The sequence below is a fragment of the Excalfactoria chinensis genome, chromosome 4, assembly GCF_039878825.1.
Source record: "Excalfactoria chinensis isolate bCotChi1 chromosome 4, bCotChi1.hap2, whole genome shotgun sequence".
Taxonomy (NCBI): domain Eukaryota; kingdom Metazoa; phylum Chordata; class Aves; order Galliformes; family Phasianidae; genus Excalfactoria; species Excalfactoria chinensis.
This window is the reverse complement of record NC_092828.1, coordinates 50,044,154-50,068,839: the sequence shown is the minus strand read 5'-3', so window position 1 is coordinate 50,068,839 and position 24,686 is coordinate 50,044,154. Positions and strand designations below refer to the sequence as shown.

The 24,686-nt window shown below is 49.7% G+C and overlaps 1 protein-coding gene across 4 annotated transcripts; it reads left to right on the top strand.

Moving 5' to 3' along the window:
* Nucleotides 1–1,088: 1,088 nt before the first annotated feature.
* On the top strand, nt 1,089–24,168 carry CXXC4 (CXXC finger protein 4). 4 transcript variants are annotated; one of them, XM_072334411.1, is made up of 3 exons: nt 1,089–1,532; nt 2,973–4,188; nt 17,231–24,168. In XM_072334411.1, exons 2-3 carry the CDS (start codon nt 3,082–3,084, stop codon nt 17,273–17,275), a joined length of 1,152 nt encoding a protein of 383 aa, XP_072190512.1. In that variant the 5' UTR covers nt 1,089–1,532; nt 2,973–3,081; the 3' UTR covers nt 17,276–24,168. The 4 variants fall into 4 exon arrangements, with proteins under 4 accessions (XP_072190512.1, XP_072190510.1, XP_072190513.1 ...); XM_072334412.1 differs by lacking the exons at nt 1,089–1,532; nt 17,231–24,168 and adding exons at nt 1,577–2,205; nt 2,300–2,388 and having other exon boundaries at nt 2,973–4,376; XM_072334409.1 differs by lacking the exon at nt 17,231–24,168 and having other exon boundaries at nt 2,973–4,376.
* Nucleotides 24,169–24,686: the final 518 nt, after the last annotated feature.

The window sequence follows — 24,686 nt, the reverse complement described above, 5'->3', positions numbered from 1 at the left end:
CTTCTTTTAGGTTATTAACAATGTAACATTTTGTGAGTAGTAAATTAACTCTGAAAGGACTGCTAGTGTGTGACCAAAGCTGTGGTGGGAGGAAACGTGCAGTTCAGGATTCTGTTTGAACCGTGTGCCAAGTGCTTGGGGGTATTGCACAGGACATGGGAACTAAAGGAAGGGGAGATGGGTAGGTAATCAGAACTGTTTGAGTCAGAAAGGACCTGAAAGGCTATCTGGTCTGACTCCCCTGCAGAGAACAGGGACATAACAGCTCCATCATGTGCTCAGAGCCCCTCCACTTTGTGATGTTCCTGAAGCACCGTTTCCCCTCAGTTATATTTTTTCCCAAAAGTTTTTCCCAAAAGAACTGTCCTACGAGATCGTTCCGTCTCCTTGGGAGCTGGTGCTTTAGTGCGTTAACACCTGGTTGGGGTATTTTCAAATGCACGCTGTGTGTTTAGAGGCAGATGATCAGTTCGATGCACTGCAGCAGGTTCCAAATAACGCATGCTGGTCCTCGATACAAATGCTGCAGCTTCTCGTCTAACTGTGGACTGTCCGATGGACCTGGGCTGGCACTGCTCTGTTGGACCAGAGGCAAATGTAAGATTCAAAGCAGAGGGTCTGTGATCGGCGTGCACCTAGCTGGGTGCCCATGGGGTGACCCCACGTGTGGCCTGCACCGACGCTGCCACCCAACTTTGTCTTTCCAATGGCGACGTGGTGGCGGGCACACTGGGTTTCCAAAGGCCGAGTCACATCTGCGAGCCAGCTATTTCCCTTCCACCTGCCCGCAACGCGCAGCAACTAAACCGCCCGCAAAATCAGCAGCAGCAGCAACGAACGATGTTGGCGATCGCTGAGCCGCTGGCACTAAGTTGCGCGCCAGGCTGCGCCTTTCGTCAGCGCGGCTTCTCGCAGCCCCCCGCTGTGCGCCGTGCCGTGCCGCGGGCAGGGTGGCGGCCCGTGCGCGCCTCTCGCGGCGGCTGGGCAGCGGCCGCCCGCCTCCCGCATCCCCGCCCGCTCCCCCCGGCCCCGCCGCCTCCCTCCTTCCCTCCCTCCCACCCTTCCTCCCTCCCGCCCCGCCCGCCCGCCCGGCGCGCACGGCCGCGGCGCGGGGACGCGGCCCCGGGCTCCCGCCCGCCCTCGCACGCACACACACACACACGCACACACACACACGCTCACACGCGCGCTCCCTCGGTGCCTGCTCCTTCCTCGCCCCCCGCCGCCTCCCCCGCCTCCTCCTCCTTCTTTCTCTGCAACGAGACGGAGAGAGGGAGCGAGGGGAACGGCGCTCGCAGGTATTTGTTTAGCGGCTCGGCGCTGCCGGATGGGCACCCCCGCCCCCCGCGCCCCTTCCCGCCGCCCCTCGCAGTTTGTTTACAAGTCGCAAAGTTGTAATTGAGGAGCCGCCAGGACACAGCTGGATGCTCGCTGCCGCCGCTGCTCCCTCTCCTTCTTTGTGTTACGGACTGATGTGCAACTAATTAGCGGCGGGCAGGCTGCGCATCCGAGCCCCCCCAATAAAGAGCCCGGTAAGTGACTGCTTTGCTTTTTCCCTTCTCCTCCCTCCTTCTCCGTGTTTTGTTTTGTTTTCTTTTTTTGGGGGGTGGCTTTTCTTTCTTTATCTTTCTCATTTTGTGCTTTGCCAGCGGCTTTTTGTATCTTTTATTTTTTTTTATTTTTTGCCGTCGTTCTTGTCCTCCGAGCTCGCCAAAGTACCCGAACGCCAGAGCCGGGCGAGAAAAGGCGCCGCGGCATTAATTTATTAATTAATCTGCCCCCGCCCCTCCTCCCGAATGTCAAATATGACCTCTGCTCCCCGGCTTCTGTACGCCAGACGTGCGGGAGCGAACATGCACGGCCACGGCCGCCTCCCGCCGGCGGTCCCCGGTGCGGGCTGCAGGCTCAGCCCCGGGCACGCGGCCTCTCGGTGCGTGATCGATGCGTGCCCGCCGCCGCCGGGGGCCCCGAGGCCGTGCGGCTCCGCTTGCCTTCCTATCGGGGCAGCCTTTGTATTGCCGGCTGCACCCTGGGATCGTCCCTTCCCCGCCGAAGGGAGGAGGCAGAGCGGCTCCCGGTCTCCTCCCGCCGTGCCCCCAGCCCGGGGCGAGGCTTTTCGCTCAGGTTCGCGCTCCCTTCGCTCGGATCTGTTGACATAAAAGCCGCTTTTCGGAGCCTCGGGAGAAGATGAAGTTGGTGCGCTCGGTAGGTTGGGCTCCGAACGGTTCATTAATCTAATTACGATCGTAATTACCGTAATTGATAACCATTTGGAACTGAACGCGGCGGCGTCTGGCAGCTAGACGCGGCCCCGCGGCGTGCCCGGAGCGAGCCCCTGCCCGATGGCCGCCCGTCGGAAAAGGTGCTGGAAATATCTGAGCCGCTCAGGTACGGCAGCTGGAAAACAAAGAGCCACTGTTCGGAAACTGAGGGCTTTTGAAGTTCTGCTGCTGTTTCGCCTCAGTTGTCGAAGGCTGCCGTAACGTGCCTTTCTCCCGCCTCCAAACGGAGCCCCCCGGCAGCGGCCTGCGGGCGGCCGCCCTGACCCCGCGGCTCCCCGCAGACGGCCACGGGAATCCCTCTCTCCCCGCAGGGTGAGCCCCGGCTCCCGCAGCGCCCGGGGCCTCGGCGCGGCTACGGCCCGCGTGCCCCAGCGCCACTGCGCTGCTGTCGGCTGTCTCCCCGCTGCCAGCTGTGCCGCGGCGCTAATGACCGCCGGGCGCAGAAGGACACGGCGGCAGCTGGCGGCTCCCCGCCTCCTTCTCTTCGGAGCTCTTTTTTTATCCCCCCTTCCTCCCCCCCCCTTTTTTTTTTTTCCTTTTTTTTTTTCTTTCTTTTCCTTTACGCTTTCTCCGCCGGGTGGGCAGGTGGGCAGCCCCGGCCCCGCGCCCACCCGCGGACTTAGCCGGGACTTCCCCTAGCCCTCCCCTCGCTCCCGTCCCCCCCCTGGGAATCCACTTTGTGTCTTTCAGCTCCCGTGAGGATGCGGCAGGCCAGGCCGGCCGGCCGCTCGGCGTCGCCGAGGACGCGCCCCGCGTGGGACTGAGCCCCCCCCCCGACCCCCGCCCGCTCGCCGCCACCATGAACACCAACGTGTGCGTGGAGAGCGGCCCCAACCCCGAGGCGCCGGGGCTGCCCAAGGACAGCCACCTGCCCGAGGGGGCCCTCAACAGCCTTGTGGATTACAACTCGGAGATGGAGAGGTACCGCTCCTTCGCCACCTTCTACAAGACCAACGGCGGCGCCTTCCCGCAGGCGGCCAAGATCGCGCGCATCACCACCCCCATCTTCCCCAGCGCCGCCGCCGCCGCCGCCGCCCGCATCGGCATGTCCCCCTGGAACTGCGACACCGCCACCGCCGCCGCCGCCACCGCCATGCTCTGGGGCAGCGGCGGCGGCGGCGGCGGCGCGGCGGGCGGCGCGAGGAAGCCCTCCTCCTCCTCCTCCTCCTCCGCCGCCGTCGCCGCCGCCTCCGCGGCCGCCGCCGCCTCCTCGCTGCACGCCGGCAGGGGCGGCATGCACCACCGGAGCGACTCGCAGCGCCTGGGCAAGCCCGGCTGCGCGCCGGCCGAGCAGCCCTCGCTGCCCATGGCCAACGGCAACTTCCTTTCCGGCCTGGCCCCCGAGCACTGCCGGCCGCTGGCGGGCGAGTGCATGAACAAGCTCAAGTGCGGCGCCGCCGAAGCCGACATCATGAACCTCCCCGAGCGCGTCGGCACCTTCTCGGCTATCCCGGCGCTGGGCGGCCTCTCGCTGCCGCCCGGGGTCATCGTCATGACGGCCCTGCACTCCCCCGCCGCGGCCTCGGCCGCCGTCACAGACAGCGCCTTCCAGATCGCCAACCTGGCGGACTGCCCGCAGAGCCACGCCTCGGCCGCCCCCGCCTCCGCCCTGGGCGCCGCCGCCGGCGCGGGGGGCGGCGGAGGAGGAGGAGGCGGCGGCGGTGGCGGGGGGGCCGGCGGCGGTGGCGGAGGCGGCGGCGGCGGAGGAGGAGGAGGCGGCGGGGCCGGGGCCGGGGCGGGCAACCCCGCCAAGAAGAAGCGGAAACGCTGCGGGGTGTGCGTGCCCTGCAAGCGGCTCATCAACTGTGGAGTCTGCAGCAGTTGCAGGAACCGCAAAACGGGACACCAGATCTGCAAATTTAGGAAATGTGAAGAGCTTAAGAAAAAACCTGGCACTTCGCTAGAGGTCAGAGGAGATGATTTCTTTTTCCCCAGCCTCCCGCCGTCCCTCCTCAACCCCCTGCCCCCGCCCCTGCAGTGCTTCTTGTCTAGCTTCAAGATGCAGCACCCGTTCTCCGAGGCCTCCTTCAGGCTCTGAGGGTGCCCCCGCCGCCGGCGCGGCCCCGCGCCCGCCGCCCCCGGTCCCCACCCCGCCGCGCCCGGCCCCGGCCCCGCCGCCCCGCGGCCGCTCCCCTGCGGGTTGCGGGGTCGGAGGCCGCGCCCTGCCCGCCGCCCCGTGTCGTGCGGAGCCGAGCCGAGGTTCTGCTCGCCCGGTGCGCCCGCTGCGTGACCCGGCAGACTGACGGCCAGCTGGTTTCGCTGTACTTTGTTTGTTTGTTTGTTTTTCTTTTTTTTCCTTTTCCTGGAGATCGTGGTTGCTTCGGGGCAGTTTTAGGGCCGGGGTGGTGGGGAGAGGGAGAGCTGGAGCTGAGCAGTGCCCCAGCAAAAGTCTGGGGAAGCATTGGCTCACCCATCTAGGGCCGGCCGGTGGCAGAGTTGGTGCTGTGACACGTGCCCATGTAGTACGTTTGGCAGAGTTTCCCTATCGTGGCGTGGGGAGCGTGGTGGGGAAATAGCAGGGGTGTACTGGGCTGTTAGCTATCTGACCTGCATCCACGCTTGTCTTTACGCTGTGCCACTGGATCTGACGGATATGCCCAGCACTCCTGGCTGTGCAGACAGGGTCCCACGTTGGCAGAGGATTTGGTGAACGTGCCAAGCCCGACAGACAATGGAAGACAGAACACCTGCTGCATGGAGCGCGGCCGGGGCTCATTGTCGGTAGGCAGGGGAATGAGGAGAGGGAAGCCCAGTAATCACATTTAATCTCTTGTCATTATTAAAATGATAGCGTTGCTGGCAAGGTGCTTACATTGGATGTGTCTGGAGGTGTTGAGGATGATGGATTCAGTGCAGAGGAACAGTGCACGTGGAGTGACATTAGGATCTGTAGTAACAGAAATTAGCAGCTAAGTGAGACGGTGCTCCTTCCCCTGGTGCTGTGGCTCCGTGCAGGCAGGAGCGAGTCAGCTAGAAGGAATGGGGGAAGGTAGCAAGAGCCCACTGGTCTGTCCTGCGTTACATCAACATGGGTAGCGGCGTTGGTGTTGGCACTGCCGTGGGACACTTGGGTTTGAAGTGATATGTGGTTGATGGTGTTAACTGTTCTGTAGGCAGCCTCGCCACTCATCAATGAGAAGGAATCACTGGTTAGAGGGAATCACTGGTGTGAGGGACCTACTCTTGCTGGAGTTTGCTCTGTAGCTCTGCATGCTCTCGGCTGTTGTTGCGCATGCGTGGTAGCCCAACATTACTAACCCATGCCCAGCACAGATTCCACACACGAGAAACGAGATAGGCTCAGCAGCTCACGGCTTTCTTGGTAACGCCTTGGCTAATTTTGTAGAAAGTTTGCAAGGAAGACACAGGGCTCTCTGGTTGGGCTTTGCCAGCCTGAGTGCTGCTGGGCTGAACATGATAAATTACGGCTTCTGAGGACTCATCGACCTGTCTGGAAAGTGAGATGTCTTGGGAAATGTGCTTGCTTGCTCGCAGATCTTCCAGTGGGCTCACATGCTTCCCTGGCTGCATCTCCAGAGCTTCCTCGCTCCTGATGGAGGGGTTTGGCAGCCTTAAAAGCTGCTAACGAGCGCTAGCCGTTAGAATTGCTTAATCAGTGTGACTGAAAAAGCATGGATTTACTAGCCACACGCCTGCTTTCCTAACCAACTCCCTTCCCTTCTCTTCACTCCCTCTCCCCGTTGGCGTTCCGTCAGCCACACAAACGCAGATCTCTGGTCCCACCTGTAGAGGTGTCAGCCGAGCATCGCCTCATGCCACAAATACGTCACAGAGCGTGGCTTCTTTCCTTGCACAAACAGCGGTAGAATCAGTAGGCGAGGAAAGTCCCAAACGGAGCAGCCTTCCCTTGAGGTTGTTTCTCATTTCCCTTTTGTTCTTCTCTTCAACCACATAACGGAGCGTGGCGGTATGGCCGGGGTGGGTGGGTGGGTGTCCCGGTGCGTCCTTAATAAGGTGTGAGTGTTGTGCTCAGCGTGGCTGTGAGTTGTGGAGATGGCTTGAGGCAGGGGTGGGACTGTGCTTAAAAACAAAATAAACGGAAAGCGAGAATAATAACAATAAACAGCAAACTGATTGATCCCACTGCAAGCATTTCTCTCGTTTTTCCTTTAAATTCGTTCTTCTGTGTGACACAACTCTCAAGGTCAGTACACCGAGTGGAAGAGATTCACACTAATGTGTTCCAGCCCCCAACCCTTTCATTTTTAATGGCGTGCTTCCCTCCCAGCCTTTTTTTTAAACACTTGACCTATTTTTTCCTATTTTTCTCATACGGTTTTCACCCGCAAAGTGTCCCAACGCCCTCGTATTTTACATAGAACGTTAATATTACTAGGAGATTTTATGTACGGTAATAATAAATCTGTAAAACACAGATTGACGTCACGTTGCACACTACCTACTTGTGTATGTACGTTCTGTCTTCACGCAGATTTACAGTTGGTTTAAAGAGGCATAATCTTTATTCACCCACTGAGACTACTTGTTTGCCAAGGATGGGCGGACGTGTCTCATTCCTGCTGCGGGTTAAGGAGATGGGGAGACAGCTAGGGCTGTGCATCTCCCCTTTTGGAAGAAGCCCTCCTGACCCCACTGCCCATTTGGTTAATGATAGCAGAAGCGGATGGAGGACTGGCTTGCAGCTGGTGTGCACTGTTCAGCCCTGATGCGAGATGGCTTCTGTCAAACAGGTGGTACTGCTTGCTTTATTTGTAGCAGCCTCACCAATTAGCATGCACATTAAAGTTTGCATATCAACCTGTAGTACCGACCTCCAGTTACCAACCAGGAATGTCAGCCTCTGTATACCAGCGCAAAATACAGCCTCCAAACCTGAGCTACATCCGAAGGCAGCTTGAGATCCCTCACCTAGGTTAGGGTCGCAGCAACTGGTTTCGACAGAAGCAGCACCCAACCCAGCCCCCTTAACCTCTTTGCTTGTGATTGCTGGGAATGCCGTGTGGCACAAGGCCTCCGGTGCTGGGTTTTCCTCTCAGCCTGTTGAGGAGCCTGGGGATGGTGTGATGCAAGGCCTCCTGTGTGTCATCATGGCTTATTGAGGCCTGCTTTCTGCTGCTCAGAGCACTTGCCAAACCTGTGGGCTTTTTGCTCTAGGACCATGGCATATGACCAAGGACAAGTCATATTGCTGTCGGCGGAGATGTGGCATTGAGGAAGCCACTGAGAGGCCTACAGAGTTGAGCTTGCACTTTGGCAGACTACCGAGCATAAAAAGCCTAGCACAAGGGATATCTTGAGATGAAGCTGGATGTAACCCATTGTACTGCTTCGCATTTTCTTGCTTCTCCTTTCTTCACGTGATGCTCACATGGCAAAGGAGCTGCCCCAGCCACGTGACAGCAGCATTCAATCCATGTGATGTGGGAGCTGCTGTTTGATGCAGCACAGCAACCCTTGGGCTTTGTAAGAGGGGGACAAAAAGCACATTTGTTCCAAATGGAGCATCTCACACCTAAGGAATTTTCTTGGTGAAATTTGGTAACTGAACTGAACAGAAATCTGAAGTAATTCAGCAAAAATGGTAGGCCAATCTAAGGCTGAACGGCCTCCTTCCTACAAGCCCTGCTTTTTGTGTGTGTTGGAATCACTTGCTTTAAACTCTTGAACTGTGATTATATGCCAGGGAAATTGTCCATGTGGCGAGGGAGGTTAACTGGCTGTGGCGGTCCTGTGCCTGATGGCACTGAGCAGCTCTCTGCACATTTTTCTTCATACCAAGGCAAGCTGTGCTGTGGGGTTTCAGGATGCTGTGCCAGACTTTGGGCTTTGCCCAGTACTGCAACTGATTCATTTGTCTTCTTCTAATTCTTTCTTTTTTTTTTTCCTTTTTTTTTTTTCTTCTTTCTTTTTAACTCTACATAGACGTGAAATGGATGTGAAAACGGATGTGCATTGTTTAGGCTGGACAAGTTGCATGTGTCATGAGAAATATGATAAATGAAGATAGGAGTTTTTTTCTGGAGCTGCAATAAGAATAACAAGTACTATTTTAAATGCTTTTTAGTTTTATTCTTTTCCCTCCAAATGGTCTGAACCCCTTTGGAATTTGTGCACGGAAGCCAGTATGGGTTGGAACCTCATGTCAGCTACAGCACTTTGGGGAAATGTTGTTCCAGTTGTGACTGTACACAGTGCTATGGTCCGTACACACCACACCCTGCTCATAGGAGGAGACTTGTTTAAGCCAGTAGATAGGTGAGCACTGTGTGACATACTGCTCATTCAGGGTGGGGAATGGGTAAGCAACAATTCAGAGCAAGAGTCAATTTCTGTCTGCCTGTATGTGTATGCTGACATAGCTTTGTGGGGTCACTTTCCATGCAGTTCTGTTTGCTGGGTTGACACCAAGCGCGGGGAAGGCTTGGCTTGCCTGGGGGGTGGATCAGGATGTCAGAAAGCAGTCCCTACTGAATAGCAACATCTTGGTACTGCGTTTTTGGCATTAAAAGAAATGTGCTCTAGGCAGTTTAATAAAAGATAGTCATTAATTTCTGTACTCCGTGTCATGCATTTGATGTGCAGCAATGGCTGAGAACAGGTGCTTTCCAAAGAGCCAGAAAGAAGTGTGTCAGTGGAAGGGAAGATGGTCGGTTTCCAACTCTGATCATGCTCGTGATTTAAGGGTTTGGCTTGATGAATAAGACATTTCTAAGCAGGCAGACCTCGAATGTACACCCTAAAGTCTCACCAAATACCGCATAATCCTTTTGATCACTGGCTGTGGTGGGAAGCAGCTGCTGATTGTGCAGGGAAAGGCTTACGATAAGCTTTTCGAATGTACCCGAGTGAATTAGGAGGAATGAAAAAGTAACTTGTGTCCCCGTAAGGAAGTCCGTGGGACTTGATCTCTGTTGCTAACAGTTCCCAAGGCACCTACCACTTGTTTAAAACCTGCCAGCAGACCTCACTTTCTGAGGAGTACCACCACACCAAGGAAGAATTTCTCCGCTGCTGTAGCATCTGCGTTTTTGTAACAATTTACCTGCTCTGAAAGATCGTACTAAACCATGATGTCTAGAAGCATGCTGGTTTGTTAGACATATCTTTGCTGTTTAGGAGCCTGGTCTGCCCTGTCTGTCTTTTCTTTTGGATACCTGAATTGTGTTCCACAGCCTTGTTCAGTCACACACAAGCACCTGTCCTGAATCACTCTGTGGCATCATCTCAAGCCATCTCCTGTTTGAGCGTCCTGCACTTGCCATCCTTTGTTGAGCTGTGTTGTACCATACTTGGGATGTGACAGCCGTTTAATAATGTTGAAGCCTTAGCTCTGCAGGGGCTAAAAAGATCCCAGCATGCTTGTTAACTTCTACTCTCAGACATCATGGGAAATATTTTCTCTTCACTGGAACTCCTAGGCATCTTCTTAATTAAGATCATAAAAATCCATAGCCAGGTTTGCGTTTAAGCCTTTTGAATTTTTTTTGCAGCTTTCCAGTTTCCCCATATTTAGCCAGTCACTGCAGTGCCAAGTGAAGTACAGGAACTTAAATAAAGGCAGCCTGGAGGTCGTGATGGGTGCTGTATTCTTAGTGGGCTGCGCTCATCAAACATCTTTGCCCTTGCCACTGTGGATTTTGAGTCTTTCCTCTTCTCTGCTAGAGTTTGTGCTCATCTCAGTCTCAAAAGAAATATTTTCAAGCTCAGCCCCTCTCCTGTCTCAGGAAAGTGTTCTCTTTCATTCCAGGCTGCTCTGACCACGATCTCTGCCGAGTTTCTGTATGGGATTGTTTTTAGCTGGTGTCAGGCTTCCTTTGGCTAGGAGCTAATAAAGGATTATTCAGCACCTTAGCAAGTAGAGAAGCAGTGTTAGAATTTGAGGCGGAGGCAGGAACCTAATAAACACTGGCAAATTATGGGAAGTCCCAGGGAGTTCAGGATGCAGATGAGTGAACTCAAGCGAGGAGGAGAGGGCAGCTGCAGGGTGCTCAAGCAGGAAAGGACCCAGAACTGGCTCTGGCATGGTGCTAATGAGCAAAGCCACAAAGAAAGCATGCTGCTCCTCAGCTGGAGCGAGTCAGACACTGTAGGTAGATGGATAGGGTTCTGAAGGCGCACTGCTGCCAGAAAGGGCAGTATGGCCATGCTTAAAGTGATGCTGAGACCTCTCAGGATAGGGAGAAAGCAGCACACAGCTGCTGCTGGGAGCAGGTAGCTTGTGTTAATGATGCAGGCACAGCAGCTCACCTATAGCTCTCTTCCCACAGCTTCTGCCTGCGGTGGCCAAGGCTTCACACATCAGAAGAGGACCTTGAAGTGGGTGAGCAGGGCTTCCCATGTCTTGTCACTGATAGGGAATTCTGATTTCTTTCATTCTTTTTCAAAACTGAGTATAATTTATGGAGAGGATCTGGGTTCTGGGGTGAGCATGTGGTGTGGAAGGATTCTTATGATCCAAACAAGTTGTTCCAGAGCCAAGGACATGATGAAGGCGTATGTACAAATGAACTGACAAATGTGAAAGAAGGAGGTGATGCTAGCAAATGAAGGGCTGAGAATGGTGGTTTCTTGTACAAGTACTACTTGGGCTTAGAGTCTTCTTGGGTGGCATGTATAACGTGTCCTAGGGAAGTTGGAGTACACCAGAAGCATGTGAGCATGTGAACTCAAAGACTTTGCTTCATCATCATAGGAGTAATACCCGATGGCAGCTGTTGTTGGGTGCTGTTCATCTTTCTGCATGTGGGGCCACCTTCACTTTGCAATGGTCTCAGCAGGTGCAGGCATAGCAGGGAGACAGGGAGTCCATTCCTCTGCCTGGAAGTGCAAGGAGGGCAAAGCATGATCATCGGGGTGCTGTCAAAGAGGTCAGGCATGGAAAAGGAGAGGCAGTCAGCAGATGTTGTCACATGCACTAACTCTAGAATGAGTGGTACCTGTCTTAACCAAAGGCCACTTGTTTTAGATGGAGCAGAAGAGAAAAAAATGTGCTTGGCAGGGTCATGGGTCTGGATAGGCAGCTGACATGAAGTGAGTGGGAGAGGACTCAATGGCAGGAGCTCAGTAGTGACATAAAAGCTGTTTCCTCTAAATCACCAGTACATCTCAGCCTCAGAAGCAGGGATTGCCACTGGCTGCTTGCTTGGAAGCTGATGTAAAATAAATTGGAGGTCAGTGACCAGCGGAGGTGATGGTGTCGTGAAAATAATCACTGAGATGAATCTTAATTGTCATGCTTGAAAATTTCAGAAGATGTGTATCAGGGAAACAAATGGAGCTCAGAGCCAAATGCAGTCCTGTAGTCCACTCTGGTCAGGCATGGCAGCAACCTGCTGTACAGGGGTTTGCCTTTTCCCTCCAGCTGGGCAGCCTGCAAAGCTCAGTGGCTGTGAAAGCTGAGCCAGCACCCACAGTAGGTCTCTGGAAATGCCTCAGCTCAGGTAGATTCCTGAACAAAACATTTTTTCTTCTGTTAAAAATAAAAATAATAATAAAAATTGCAGAGGAAGAAGCAAGCGAGCAGAGGCCAAGCATTTAATAGATGTATTTTTCACTGGCTCTTTTATCAATGGCATGTGTGAAATCCCAGAGGACAGAAGCAGTTAGCTAACCAATGAGGCATCGTAGCCGGCGTGAGGCTCTGTGCAGGAGGAAAAGATGCCGAAGGCAGAGCAGCTCTAGGGGAAGGAGATTGAAGTGCAGGCTCGGCGCTGGGAAACATGCCTCCTTCTGCTTGTGGACCAGTCTTTGCGAGCTCACCGTGCCCTGCAGCAGCTGCTTTGCCAGTGATAGAGATGTCAGAGCGTGAGCACGGAGGCCGATACCGCTGGGTGATGAACCGGTGGGGATTTCTCATTAACAAAATGAATGTTAACAAGAATTCCAGTTTGTGAGCCCGCATGGGGGGAGGATCAGTGAGAGGGGCTGATGGATTTGATTAGGAGGTGGTGTGTGAGGGGGGTTGGCAGAGGGCAAGTCCCTGGCAGAAGGCCTGCTTCCTGCTGGTTGTGTCTGACAGAGGACGATCAGCAGAAGGCGCCTGCTGGGTCCTAGGTGAAAACAGGAGCTGAGCAGCAGTCTGGATGTTTCGCTTGTAGTGTCTTTCGCATAGTAGTGCCTCAAGCTCTATGTTGTGGGACAGTAATGAACCAGCATCCACAAATTTCTTTACAAAACATTCCTCAGCTTTCTATTGTCGGTATGTTGGGCTCGTGGATGTTCATTCCCACTGCCAGGATGAGGCCTCGTGTGGCAGCTTCCCTGGCCCTCTCAGCCCTGGCTCAGGTGTAGCACTGTGGCATTGCTGGCATGGCTGGTGCTGCCATTGGTGCTCGCAGGGATGGAGCTGGGCTAGGCTGGGTTCCTTATGGCTTCTGATCTGTGTTTGCCATCTGTTTTCCCCAGCGATGTTATGCTTCTTTTTTTTTCTTTTTAGATCAAAAATTGAGATTGTTTACTCATTCCCCAAACTTAATCCCATATATAAAGCAAATATATATATATATATATATATATATATAAATTCTGGTGTGTGCTGCATGTAAAGGAGAGACACATTTGCTCATTCTTTCTTGTGTGGAGAAACCCATTGCCCCATGCTCACCCTACTGACTGGGCCAGGAGCTGTTGCACGTGCTGAGCCCTGCAGCAGGACCCGGTGCTCCTGAGGTTATCTTGAGGAAGCTGCTGGGGAGGAGCTGGCTTCCTGAGGAATCACCCCAGATGAGCTGCTCGTCTCACATTGCCACTTGCTGCGTCTCATGGCAGAGCTTTGCTTTTTGCTTCGTGCACTCGGCGGGGAAAGCCAAATGAGTTTCCTAACCTGGTGTGTGCTAAATCTGGTTTGTGTCAAATACGGTGCGGGAGATACGCAAATGCGAGTGGAAAAATAGCTGCCGGCAAGCAGATTCATGTCCTCCCAGAGCAAATAAAGCTGGCTTTTAAAATAAATGTTAAATCTCCTCCTCAGTTTGAAGAGAGCCAGGCCCACGGCTCAGCCGCAGCAAGAGGGATTTTAGCTTGGGCTGCAGCCAACGGTGTGACCCCATGCCTGTCCCTGTGCCTGCTGGGGCCACTGACTGGATGTCTCCTACCACTCCGGCAGGGGGACAAGGTGGGGGATCCACACAGCAGCTCTGTGCCCCGGAGCCTCCTTGCCTCAAGGCAAACATTCAAGGAGACTTTGTGCGGGCTGGATGTGAGTGCCGGGAGGTTTTCCCCAAAGTAATCGCTGTAGGTAATGTATATTTATGAGAGGAACAAAGCGGGCAGCAGTTGCTTCCAAAGGCTGCTTTCCTTTCCTGGTGGCTCTGCCTTTGGGCGGCTGGTCTGGGGGAAGGCTGCTTCCCCTTGGGGCCGAGCTCACTGCTGGCACTCTGCTCTTCTCAGGCAGTCCTGTAGACATTGTGTTCTGTAGTCCAAACTCACAAGTGTGTAAGTGGTGTGTGCAGTCACTGGCAGCAGTGGTCAGCGTTTGCTCTTGGGCTACTGATCAATCCAAATGGTGTTTTCATGCAGGGACCACGACTTCGCAATTGGACTTGTTGATTATCATGTAGCACTGGAATTCTCTCTCTAGTTTAGTATATATGTATCTATCCATTTATATATACATGTATGCATACAAATGCGTAACTGTGTAACTCTACAAAAAAGACATATTTGGGCCAGATTTCATGTTGCGCGTCCAGTAGCCTAACTGCCAACCTACCACTCCCGTGGAAGAGATTTCAAGCAGAAATGGTTCTCCAGGCTGAAGCGCTCATGTAGGGTTTGTAAGGCTGACTTTCCTAAGGTCTTTCTCCTCTGTGTGGTCAGCACCAGTCCTGCTGCTTTGAGAAATATGAGAAAGTAAACCAGTTTCAATTGCATTGCCATTGGGATTTTGGATTCAGTCAGGGCAGAGTTCCTTCCCTGCTTCCAGTTTCTGTGTTTGTGTAGGTTTTTAAAAGCAGTTGGGTTGCCCGTATCTTGAACATACCTCAGCAGCAATGTACCTCCCAAAGGGCCTCTGCAGAACCAAATCGTTTTAGCCAGGACTCCTGGAGAGAAATGCCACATCTGACAAATAATTTGCTGTAGCCAATGTGTGAGTTTGCTTCTGTAAGAAGAGGTTTTTTGCTCTTGGATCAAACATCAAAGGGTTCTTACATAATGCAACATCTTTTAACATTGGTAAGGTATTAGGGCATCATCATGTAGCACTCATACATTTTAGTGTTCTGTTCTATTTCTGAATGCGGTTCACCGTTACCCAAGGGATTCCCTAGCCCTACAGAAAATAGTACTGAAAGTGATTTGGGTGCACTCCAAACAACAGCATCCATAGCAGGAGTGGCTGGCTCTCCTGATTCTAATCTGCCTGCAGAATCTTTCCAACAGCTGTGAGACTCATGGGCACTTCCATCAGGTTTCATAGGTATAAAGTGGCCAAGAGCTGGGTCTGGGGCTGGCTTGGGAAAGCATGTAGACCTGTGGGTAGCCCCTTGGGATCCATTGGATGATTGGTCACCCTGGATATGGAGGGTGTTGATTTTTAATGAACACCTTTGGTGTAAGAATGAGGAGGTCAGCTGTCAAAATAGAGTCCCTGGTGATGAATACGTGTGTGATTTTCCTACTGCTGCCTAATTTCAGGGATTTCCCCAGTTCTTTCAGTCCTAGTTGCCTTTTTACCTTGTGAAACCCAGAATCTTCACCATGCCTGAGAAGCACCTTCTACTTCTGCAGCAAACTTATGTCCTGGTGAAAGCTGCCGAGAGGAAAACGCAATAGCAAGTGTTAAGCAGGAAGGTCGTTTGGCAGCAGGCTTGCTCAGGGATAAATCCTCCATCCCGCCATGCTTTACAGCATTACGGGTTTCTGAGCATTCTCCTGGGAGCCAGACTGCCGTTTGTCAGCATTTACACCAGTGCAAACGACGACGGCTGCCTTCAGGAATGCTGATCAGCCCCCAGCCTGCTCCTCACCCAATGCGCGGGGGAATCTGTCCCTGCTGTCACTCAGGATAATGATACCCCACCGGCAGAGCACGAGGCCACAGCGTGCCCTAATCTCCTCCAGAGCTGCCTTTCCCAGCTGGGACTCCTGATTTTAGTTGTTCAGGCTGTAGATGGAGGCTGCAATTGAGCTGAGACACCAAGTGGGCTGCAGGGTCTTTTTGTCTTGAAATAACATTGGCTTTAGCAGGGCTAAGCCCTAAGGGCATCGTCTCATAAATCAGGTTTGCTTTAACTTGAGCCACCTACTCCCCTTTTAAAAGCTTTCTTGTTTATCGTGGATGAAAAATTTATTCCCAAATTGGGGGGTTAGCACAGTGGATATTTAACTGTGAATGTATATCTGTAATTAGAACTTAGCTTGTGGATGCTAAATTCTGTATCTCGTGTTTTTTTTGAAAGCACACATCTTAAACTACAGCCTTGCCCTTCAGAAATACTATTCCACGTGCTTAAAGGTCTGAATGACCTTTTAATCAGACATTGCACCTCTCCTTCCAGCCGATATGACAACGTCTGACAGTAACTCAACCTGATGTTGTGAGGAAATAAATAAAGGCCATTGCAGCCTCTATGCCTTTAAATCTGTCTAGCTAGCTGTGGTTTTTTGTGTTTGGGTAGATGGACCCATGGAGGAGCATTACGTTTAGTTTTCAGGCAAAGACAATATATCGAGTTCAATGCATTTGCATGTCTGGCTGCTCTTTTGAGATCAATTTAGGCGTATGATTGCTTCCTACCACTCTGAACTCAAGCCTTTCCTGCAGCCGACCTCCTTATGAATTATGAATCCACATCCCTGGCTGGAGCTCAGCAGCCATCTTACAGCCTGTGCTGACCTGGGGCTATCCTTGGTGCTCCTGAACAGCTGCTCATGCTGCAGGTTGTGGTGGGGGCTGATGGAGCTGGCCAAGGAAGTTCTTACCATTGGGGGCAGGTGTATCTACAAACCAGCCCACTGCCTGTGGGAGCTGGTGTTCAGATGATGATCTGTGGAACGCCAGCCCTTGTGGAGAGGGGCTGGGTCCTGGGTAGTGTGAGTTGGGCTGCTGCTCCATGGACACATGGGATAGGTGTAGTGGTAGCACAGACCCTGCTCAGACAAGCTGGTATTTGTATATACGGCCAGCTATACCAGCAAGTCTTGTGTCCCAGGGTTTTGCTTTTAGGGTAATCTCATGTGCTGCGATGCTGTTTCCCACTAGAGATTCTGTATGTCAGTATGTAAAGTATACTATACTGTGTGTTAAGCTGTGAAAGGAATTGGCCTGTGCTCAGATGCATGTGGAACACCCAAATGCAGGTGGACACCATTCTGGAGGGACAGCAAGTGGGGGGGGTCAGCAGCCCTGAAGGCAAACTGTATGATGTGAAGCCAGGGCCCAGCACATGTGCAGAAGCAAGCAGGTGGACAGCCTGGGCAGCCCTGCTGGTCAGTGTCAGTTGGTGTTTCCCTCCCTCACACCAAGTCAAGGATGTGCTCCAACTGAAATGTGGAATGAGGGGAGGTAGAGCAATGCCTCTGTTATGCCCTTGTCCAGAGAAGTGCTCCTGCCAAAACATGTGCCTAACTGGCAAGCAGTCCATCTGCCTGCAGCCAACAGGCCATCCCCCTGTGCTGAGTTGCAGCTGGGCAGGGTTGTGTGGTTATTCCAAAAGCACTGTCAGATTCCCAGGAGATGTTTTTGATATTGTTGTTCACACATCTACGACTACCTTGCTCAGCTAACTAAGGAGACTGCATGCTAGGGGTGTTACGTACTGCCTAAGACGTGTCACGTGTGACCCTGTAATGGCGTGTGCTTGGAGAAGGGATGTTTCTATGAATTGTCAAGCTTCGCGAGGCATTGTGCTGTTTTAGATAACCGAGGGTATGCCTGAAATGTACAGGGAAAGAACAAAGAGAAGAAATCGAGTGTTGTAATGCCACAAAAGAAAGCTTAACTTGTTTTCTTGCTTTTTTTTTAGAGAACACCTGTTCCCAGCGCTGAAGCATTCCGATGGTTCTTTTAAGCAGTAGTGTATCTTATTTTCAAGGCAGTCCGAAGTGAATGGCAAGCTAAAGTCTTGTTTTAAGAAACTGCTTAGTCTACCACTGAAGAATATACTCAGATACTATTTTCATTTCTGTATAGGGGTTTCCTCAAAAGCAAAAGACAAAAATCTGGGAGCCTGGGGAATTGGCCGGCTTATTCACATTCAGTACTCTGATTCTTTCTTTGATGTAACTTAGCTATACTAGTGAAGTTGTTGTCTATTTTTAAAGTGGCTGTAAAAAAAAAAAAAAAAAAAAAAAACACAAAAAAAAACACAAAAAAACCCACAAAAAAACAAAAAAAGTTTGGGTAAACCCCTGCTATAAAGTCATGTATCTTTGAAAAGTAACATATCTATACTTCATTTTCAAATATATGTGTTTCAGTACTGTAAACTGTACAGATAGCCGCTTGTATTTTGTGTGTTTAGACACAAGGAGACAATCATGTCTGAGCATCTATGGAGATTAATGGTTTGTACACAACGGTGTGGTTCTGCGAGTTAAATCCGGAGCAATAAATCCTAGCTTTAAATATTATTTTGCTAGTTGTTTAGCAGCAGCAGCAACAGCAAGCACTGTTTTACCATGCATCCTTCCATAGAGACTTGATATCAAGTTTTGCAAGATAAAACTATTGTGACGCATCTAGCAATTACCTTCCGTCGTGGTGTTGTAAGAGGGGAAGACATAAAATGTAAGATTAATCTTTCACGCACTATATTAGAGTAGTGGTTAATGCACTTGCATTGCTTCCAAAGGAGCTTTACATAGGGATATCCATCCAAAAATGCTGTATGGTGTTTGACCCACTTTTCACTGTGTTCTAAGGCGAAGTGCCCAGCCTATGTGGATGTGCGTAGAGTTTGTTCTAGGATGCAAAATGAAGTGAGCACGAGCCCTTAGTATAAGACTCGGCTTTATTGCCCTCCGTGTACGGGTTCTTAAGTAAAGTTTTTGGTCAGTGGAGTAAACGTTTTGTAAAGTTGAATGCAATATTTTTGGTCCAAGAGGAGCTCTTCACCGCTGTGTTTTGACCATTGGACTGGTTTGGGTCTCACTTGCAGTTGTATTTATTTGAGAACCTGCATATTTTTGCAGTGTAAAACTGAATTTAAAAATACTACAATAACAAAGACCTGTTCTCCCTACATGGTCCTTGGTCCACTGATATCAGCTTTGCAAACTACTGCTCCCTTAGGCCCTGAGCAGAGTGCTCTGCTGCTCTCCTACCTGCTCTGTCTGCGTGGAGGAAATGGCTGGGAAAAATAAGGAGGATACTGAAACTTAGCGATACTTAACACTAGTTGACCGTCACTTCTTATTGCTCGGTATGACAAAGCCATACCATTCGTGAGTGAAAAGGCCATCCCATCAAAGTAACTGAATGCTGTTGTGCTGCACAGTTGATAGATTTATCGTTTTATACAGAGTAGGACAACCAGTAGCTTCACAGAACAGGTGCTGGGCATGGAAATAACTGAGAAGAGGTGCACAGCCCACCCACATCTTCTCTTATTTCAGCCGTTTCTTCGTGAATGTGCTCAGTGCTCCAGCCTGTGGTCCCCAGTCACCCTCATGAGGTGGAGCATGTGGGTTGGTGGGGAGCATGCCAATGCAGGGCCTGTGCGGGTGAGGGGATGCTGGCTTTGGCAGGGAGGGGAGTCTTGGGAGCCAAGGTCCTCCAGGAGGAGCCTCCTGAGGTCACCCACTTGTGTCATCAGGGCTGGGCTGGGCAGCAGTGGGTCATTGTATCTGGAGGAGCATGGCTGAACGGAGGGTGGACGCACAGGTCTATGTTTTTGTGTGCATGACTTTGGAAATGGAGTGTTACTCTCAAAGTGCTTCTGTCTCAGTGCCACTCCCTTATGTTTATAATGGGTCATCAGTTGGATAACCACACAGTGAGGTTTACGTCTGTTCTTACATCAACTGTGTACAGATTTCTCTTTGTGTTTGAGACTTTTTGGTTAGGGCCTCTGTTGTTGACCGCTTGACCAACACAAGCTCTATAAGGTCTTCTCTACCAAAACGCTGATTGATTTATCAACCGAAGCCTTATTTGCACATCTGGCTGGTAAGCTTGCCTTGCTTTTTGGAAAATTGTGATTGTTCTTAAAGAAGTAGAGACAAGATTAAATTCAGGCTACATTAGGTGTACAAAGAATATTCATAGCGATGTACTTACTGTCTAATACCCTAATGTTGCATGTCTTGATGTGCTTTCTTTTTTTTGTTTTGTCGTTTTGTTTTAAAGAACTGATGGATCTGTATATTGTAATTGTGGTGTTTTACATGTCAATTCAAAATGGTTAAAAAACAAACAAACAAGCAAACCTGTTAATTACTGAAAAAGATCAAGAGTTGATTTTTCTTTGGTTTCCCCATGTGGCTTTCATTTTGGATATCGTTATATATAATAACAATATAATAATATATATTATTTACACCATCGTGATTTTAGATTTGGAGAAAACAGTGTTTCTGGGATGTAGCACTCACAAAGCATTTTGGTTTGGGATGTTTGAAGAAGGAAATACCTTTGCTGGCCTTCCCCTTTCCCCTGTTGTATACGTATTTGTAAAATGATTTCTTTTCTTTTTTTTTTTTCTCAAGTTCTCAAGACCTAATCTGTGCTTTTCTCAAAGTCCAAAAATATTTTCCAGTATGAAAATTTGTATTCTTCTATGTCTTTCATTCACACGGCGCAAAAAAAAAGAGCAAGAAGTTGTAAAAGAAAAGCAGAACACAATTTCACAGTCTTCTAGGTATGAACACTAAGCCTAATGGAAGCATTGTTGGCATACCCCAGATAAATGTAGGAAAAGTGGTAAGGCTGAACGGGAGGCACACATAACCATTCTGTAAATTAATAACAGACCCCCCCTAAGAGGGGAAATGCTCTCTTTTGTGCAGAACCCCTGGTATGTAAGTCATGCAATTAATGTTAAAGCATATCAAGTCTTTAAATGGGCTATATCTGTAATCAAATAATGAAGAAAGAAAGTAGTTAAATGAACATACCATTCAGGGTCGAATACACTCAGCAAAAAGCAGTAGTGGGTCTTTGATCATGGTTAGATGCATAGTGATATCAAACAGTGGATTCTCATGTAACGGCTAAATGTTTCAGATTTTGTTTTTATTAAATTTGGCAGTTTCACGCTGAGCTCTACTGTATTCTTAGTGAATAAAAGACAGCTCCTATGTTAGAAAGTACTCCATTTTCACAATTGCAGGGAACTAGGAGGTTTTTTTTTCAGAAACACGAGCCACAGAAATGTACTCCTTTCACAGTGTTCTCCTATTTCTGAACTGTGCAGTTATCTATTAAATTTTCTAATAGATATTTGTGTAAGGTGTATGTATGCTTGTGCAATTATGGAAAAAAAAAATCAGTTTTGGAAAACAGTGTATTTATGAAAAAAAAAAATCACTTATGGGGCATGTACAAAACTGTATAAAAACATTCAATTTGCCCAGTAAAGCTGTTTTTGTGATATTTCTGTGTTGTTGAATAAAGGACTTTAGTATTCAAAATATCTCTCTTTTTCCATAAACAGGTTTTGTTTGTGGGATCTTAAGCAATGACAACCTCTTTTAAAAAAGAATCCTCAAAATGACGAAGAGGGTCAAAAAGCTGACCTCAGTTGAGCGCTTGGGAATGAATGCTTATGAAGTGACGGTACAATAGCTGTACAACTAATTCCTTCACAATTGGCAGTTGTTGGAAACCCCATAAGTTGTGTACCTGCAGGTGACGTTGTGCTCTGAATTGTTTAAGACAGCAGAAAAATAATACCACCTTTATAAGACTAGGAGTATGATGTTGAGTTGCGGAGGCTATGAAAAGTGGAGTTAGAAGGGAACAGATTGCAGAGGAGCCTTCAGCCCTTTGGGGCAGACCTCTGTTGTATAATTGAGGTGAACTGGTGGGAGTGATGTGACGAGTTAGCAGTCAGTTTCATAGGGAAGAGTGTTATGATGATGAAATCTCATCTGCAACTCTTGCAGCAGACCATAGACCCGATGGTGGATTGTCACATCAGTACTGGAGCATTTGGGATTGTGAGCATGGCTTGTGTGAGAATGACAGCAGTATCCTTCTCTTTGTTTTTCTGCTTCTCAGTTTGAAGTTCTGTTCTTTGCCTGCTATACCTAGGAAACAGTTTCTCATTTCCATTTTCTTCGTTTGTGCTACAGACAGGAGCTCAGTAGGCTGGAGAGTGTGTGGCTGAGTGGGTAGCATGTCCCTTGATTGTCATGAAGCTTGGAATGTCATTACTTTGCCATTACACCTCACACGAACATAACATCAGCTCACTGTGCCAGTGTGGGACTGTGGAAAGGGTGGAAAGAAGAGGTAGGTTCCTTGGGCTGCAAGGTTCTTTCGATGCCAGCTGATTTTCTGGGAAGTCTTGGTGTATCCTTTTGGTTTTTAGAGAAAGCGACAAAACAAAAAAGAACAGAGGTGTATTTTCCCTTGATCCCATCTTCTCTCATCAAAATCCATAAGGATATATGCTCTTGTGAGACCTAGACCACTCATTAGACAGCACCAGGAGTGAGCCTTGAGTTGTTTGAAGAGGAGGAGGAAAGGGGCTGCCAAGTTGCTCAGGCACAATCAGTGATCTCTCTGGGTTAGATACAGAATTCACAGGGAGGAAATGTGCTAATTTCATGAGATGGTCGATTTGGAAGCAGGAAAAGGTCTCTGAGTTCCTATTCCTTTAATGCTTTCTCTTTCAACTTCTTTCCCCCCGGAGTATTGTTTTATACTAGTCTGAATGAAAAATATCCCTCAGCTCCAGAGAAAAACTCACCCCAGATATGAACCCTGCAGTTTAAAACTACCTCTAGCTTTTTATAGCTTTTGTTTTTTAATTTAAAAAATAAAAATAAAAATAAAAATCTTAAAAAAAAAAAAAATAAACCAAAAACAACAAACCACCAAACCCAAACAACGAATAGGTAGTTCTTCAAAGCCAAAACTGACAAACTCATTAGTGAAGCTATTAAGAGGAAGGAAAATATTTTTTTGCAAGAAGCTCAATTCTTCTAGGCTGTGCTGGACTCAGTTTGTTTTTGCCACTAGCCATTTCAGCTCTCTCTGATATTTCTCCAAGGAACAAGTCTGAAATTATGAATGGCCTAGCGGTACGAGGCAACATGCTTTCTGGGAGGTCCAGTCCTCCCTGGATTCCCACGGGCTTTGCTAGATAACTTGTGAAATTGGAGGAAATTGCTGTAAGGATTTACTTGGTCACCAGCATGTGGTGGGCATGGGTAGATAGCCCTAACATCTAAGAAACGCATCGTCTCAGTAGGAAATACAATGAAGTTTGAGGCCACTGGACCTATCTGAGGAAGGAAAGGTGAAGTTCAGTGTGAGCTTAGCTATCAGAATCTCTTCCCACCATTGCCTTGATTCTCTTTACCATTTGGTTTTTAGGATACGTGTGTTTGGCTGAGTAGCGGGGACCTGCAGAATGGCAGTTTTGCCTTAGACAGAGTAAAGGAAATGTGTGTAGTAATCTTGTAACAAAAAAAGTCTGTGCCGCTTAAAGAAGCTACAGTGTTAAGGAAATAAAGGGTTCTGTTGTTCTAAGTTTCCAAACTATGTGAAAGGGTTGTGGCATTATTCAATAAGCCAGAATAGTTTGTAATTCTACTGCCCATTCCCTGAAAAGGGGCTTTTGGACATGAACCCCAATGGGTTACTGGGCTTTGAAGATAGTTCTTAGTCTAAGCTGACTGCCCCATGAGAAGATTCCGTAACTGGGGGTTCATCAGTCTGTGTAAGCCATCTTTGCCTTGCTAAGTGCAGGATCTTTGCTATAAAGCAGTCAGAATCCTTGTGGGTAGGTCGTCAGATGTTGTCATGTCAAACAGAGCCCAGACTAATTATTCAGAGTGGTTTTCCCCAGCTCTGTGTATAATGTGTCTAAGCATCCTCCAGCTGAGAACACCTTTCTTTCCTTACTCCTCCACATCTGCCCTCGTTACAGAGTTAATAGCACTAGCCATCTGCACTTCTTCAGGCAAAATAAATTAATTGGAAGAAATCAAGGGCTGCTTTGCTAGACATTTTTCTTTGGTAGGAGAGAGAAAAGCGCTAGTCCGGGTCAGAAGCTCCTGTTGCTGGCCCACCTCTCGTAATGTGGGTGCTCTCCTATATAGCCTGTGATTGCCTTTGGCAATCAGATGCAGCCCTGAAGGAAACTGGCATTAGGGTAAACAGGGTCTGGGAGATAGGCAAACCTCCTGATCCTTCTGATTGCAGTGAAGGTGCTGGGGGCCTTGAAGGCAGAAAGAAGGCTTGAATATCAGGGTGGTGCCTAGAACAACTCAGCCCGCGTGTCTTGCAGAGATTCTGCTTTTGGCTGGGTGTCTGAACCACCAGCCTCTGTGAGAAGTGCATTTTGTCTCTTGTGTGCCTGCGTGTTGATGCTCATGCCTAGGGCTGGGTAGCTTATTTGGCCAGCTGATATGTTGGCTGAGGATGTGTGGTTTAATGCAAAACTGAACAACTGGCATTCAAGCTGGCTTTGGACTATTAGTAGGGTAAATAACCTGGTCTAAAGAGATCTGCCACCCAGATTAGGAGCTGTGAACCTAATTATTGCTTTCTTATACTCTCCTCTGACTTGTTTTGCCTTTTTGATCTGATTGTTTGCATTCCCAGACCTGATTTGCCTTTTTGATGCAATGCCATGTGACCTGCTGATTAATTTTTGTGAGCAACGTAACCTCCAACCTACAGCTGACTCGCTATATTTTTATGCTGTGCTCCATAAACATTCATTCATTTCTTATGATTACTGTGTGGAAACAGACTTTTACGGGCTAATAAACTTGGATTTGAACTGGACGAAGGGTTTTCTTGTGTTGATTCTTTCCTGTTGGTGAGAAAAAAAAAAAGAACAGAGAGGGGGAGGTGCTGCCTTTGGCTTGACATAACTGCAGTTCTCCCCACAGATGTTCTCCACAGCAGGCATGGCAATACCAGCGGCAACGCTTGAGTTCATTTGGTGGTAAGAAGTGCTCCCTGCTTGAACTCAACCAAACTTTCAGGGCTGAGGGCTGGTGGAGAGGGGGAAGGGAAACGGGACTGCTCTAATTGCTCGCTGCGGCATCTCCTCTCCATAGCCCTGCTTTCTACATCGTGCTGACACGCGCAGAGCAGCCTCCAGCTGAGACCAATTAAGCAGTGCGTTCACCGCTGCTACTCCATGCCTGCCCGAGCTAGGCGATGCTCAAGGCTGCTTGCATGTCGTTGGGCAGCCCCTCAGCGTGAGGGGCTCTGGGTTGCATCCTCGCATGTTCATGGGGCCTGATGTGCCCCAGGCAGCGACACGTGGTGAACATCTGGTCCTCAGCCTCAGACGG

Bases quoted from the DNA above. Each gene is read 5' to 3' on its own strand.
- CXXC4 (XM_072334412.1), top strand. The intron at 2,389-2,972 runs GTACGGCAGCTG...TGTGTCTTTCAG, and splicing joins GAAATATCTGAGCCGCTCAG to CTCCCGTGAGGATGCGGCAG.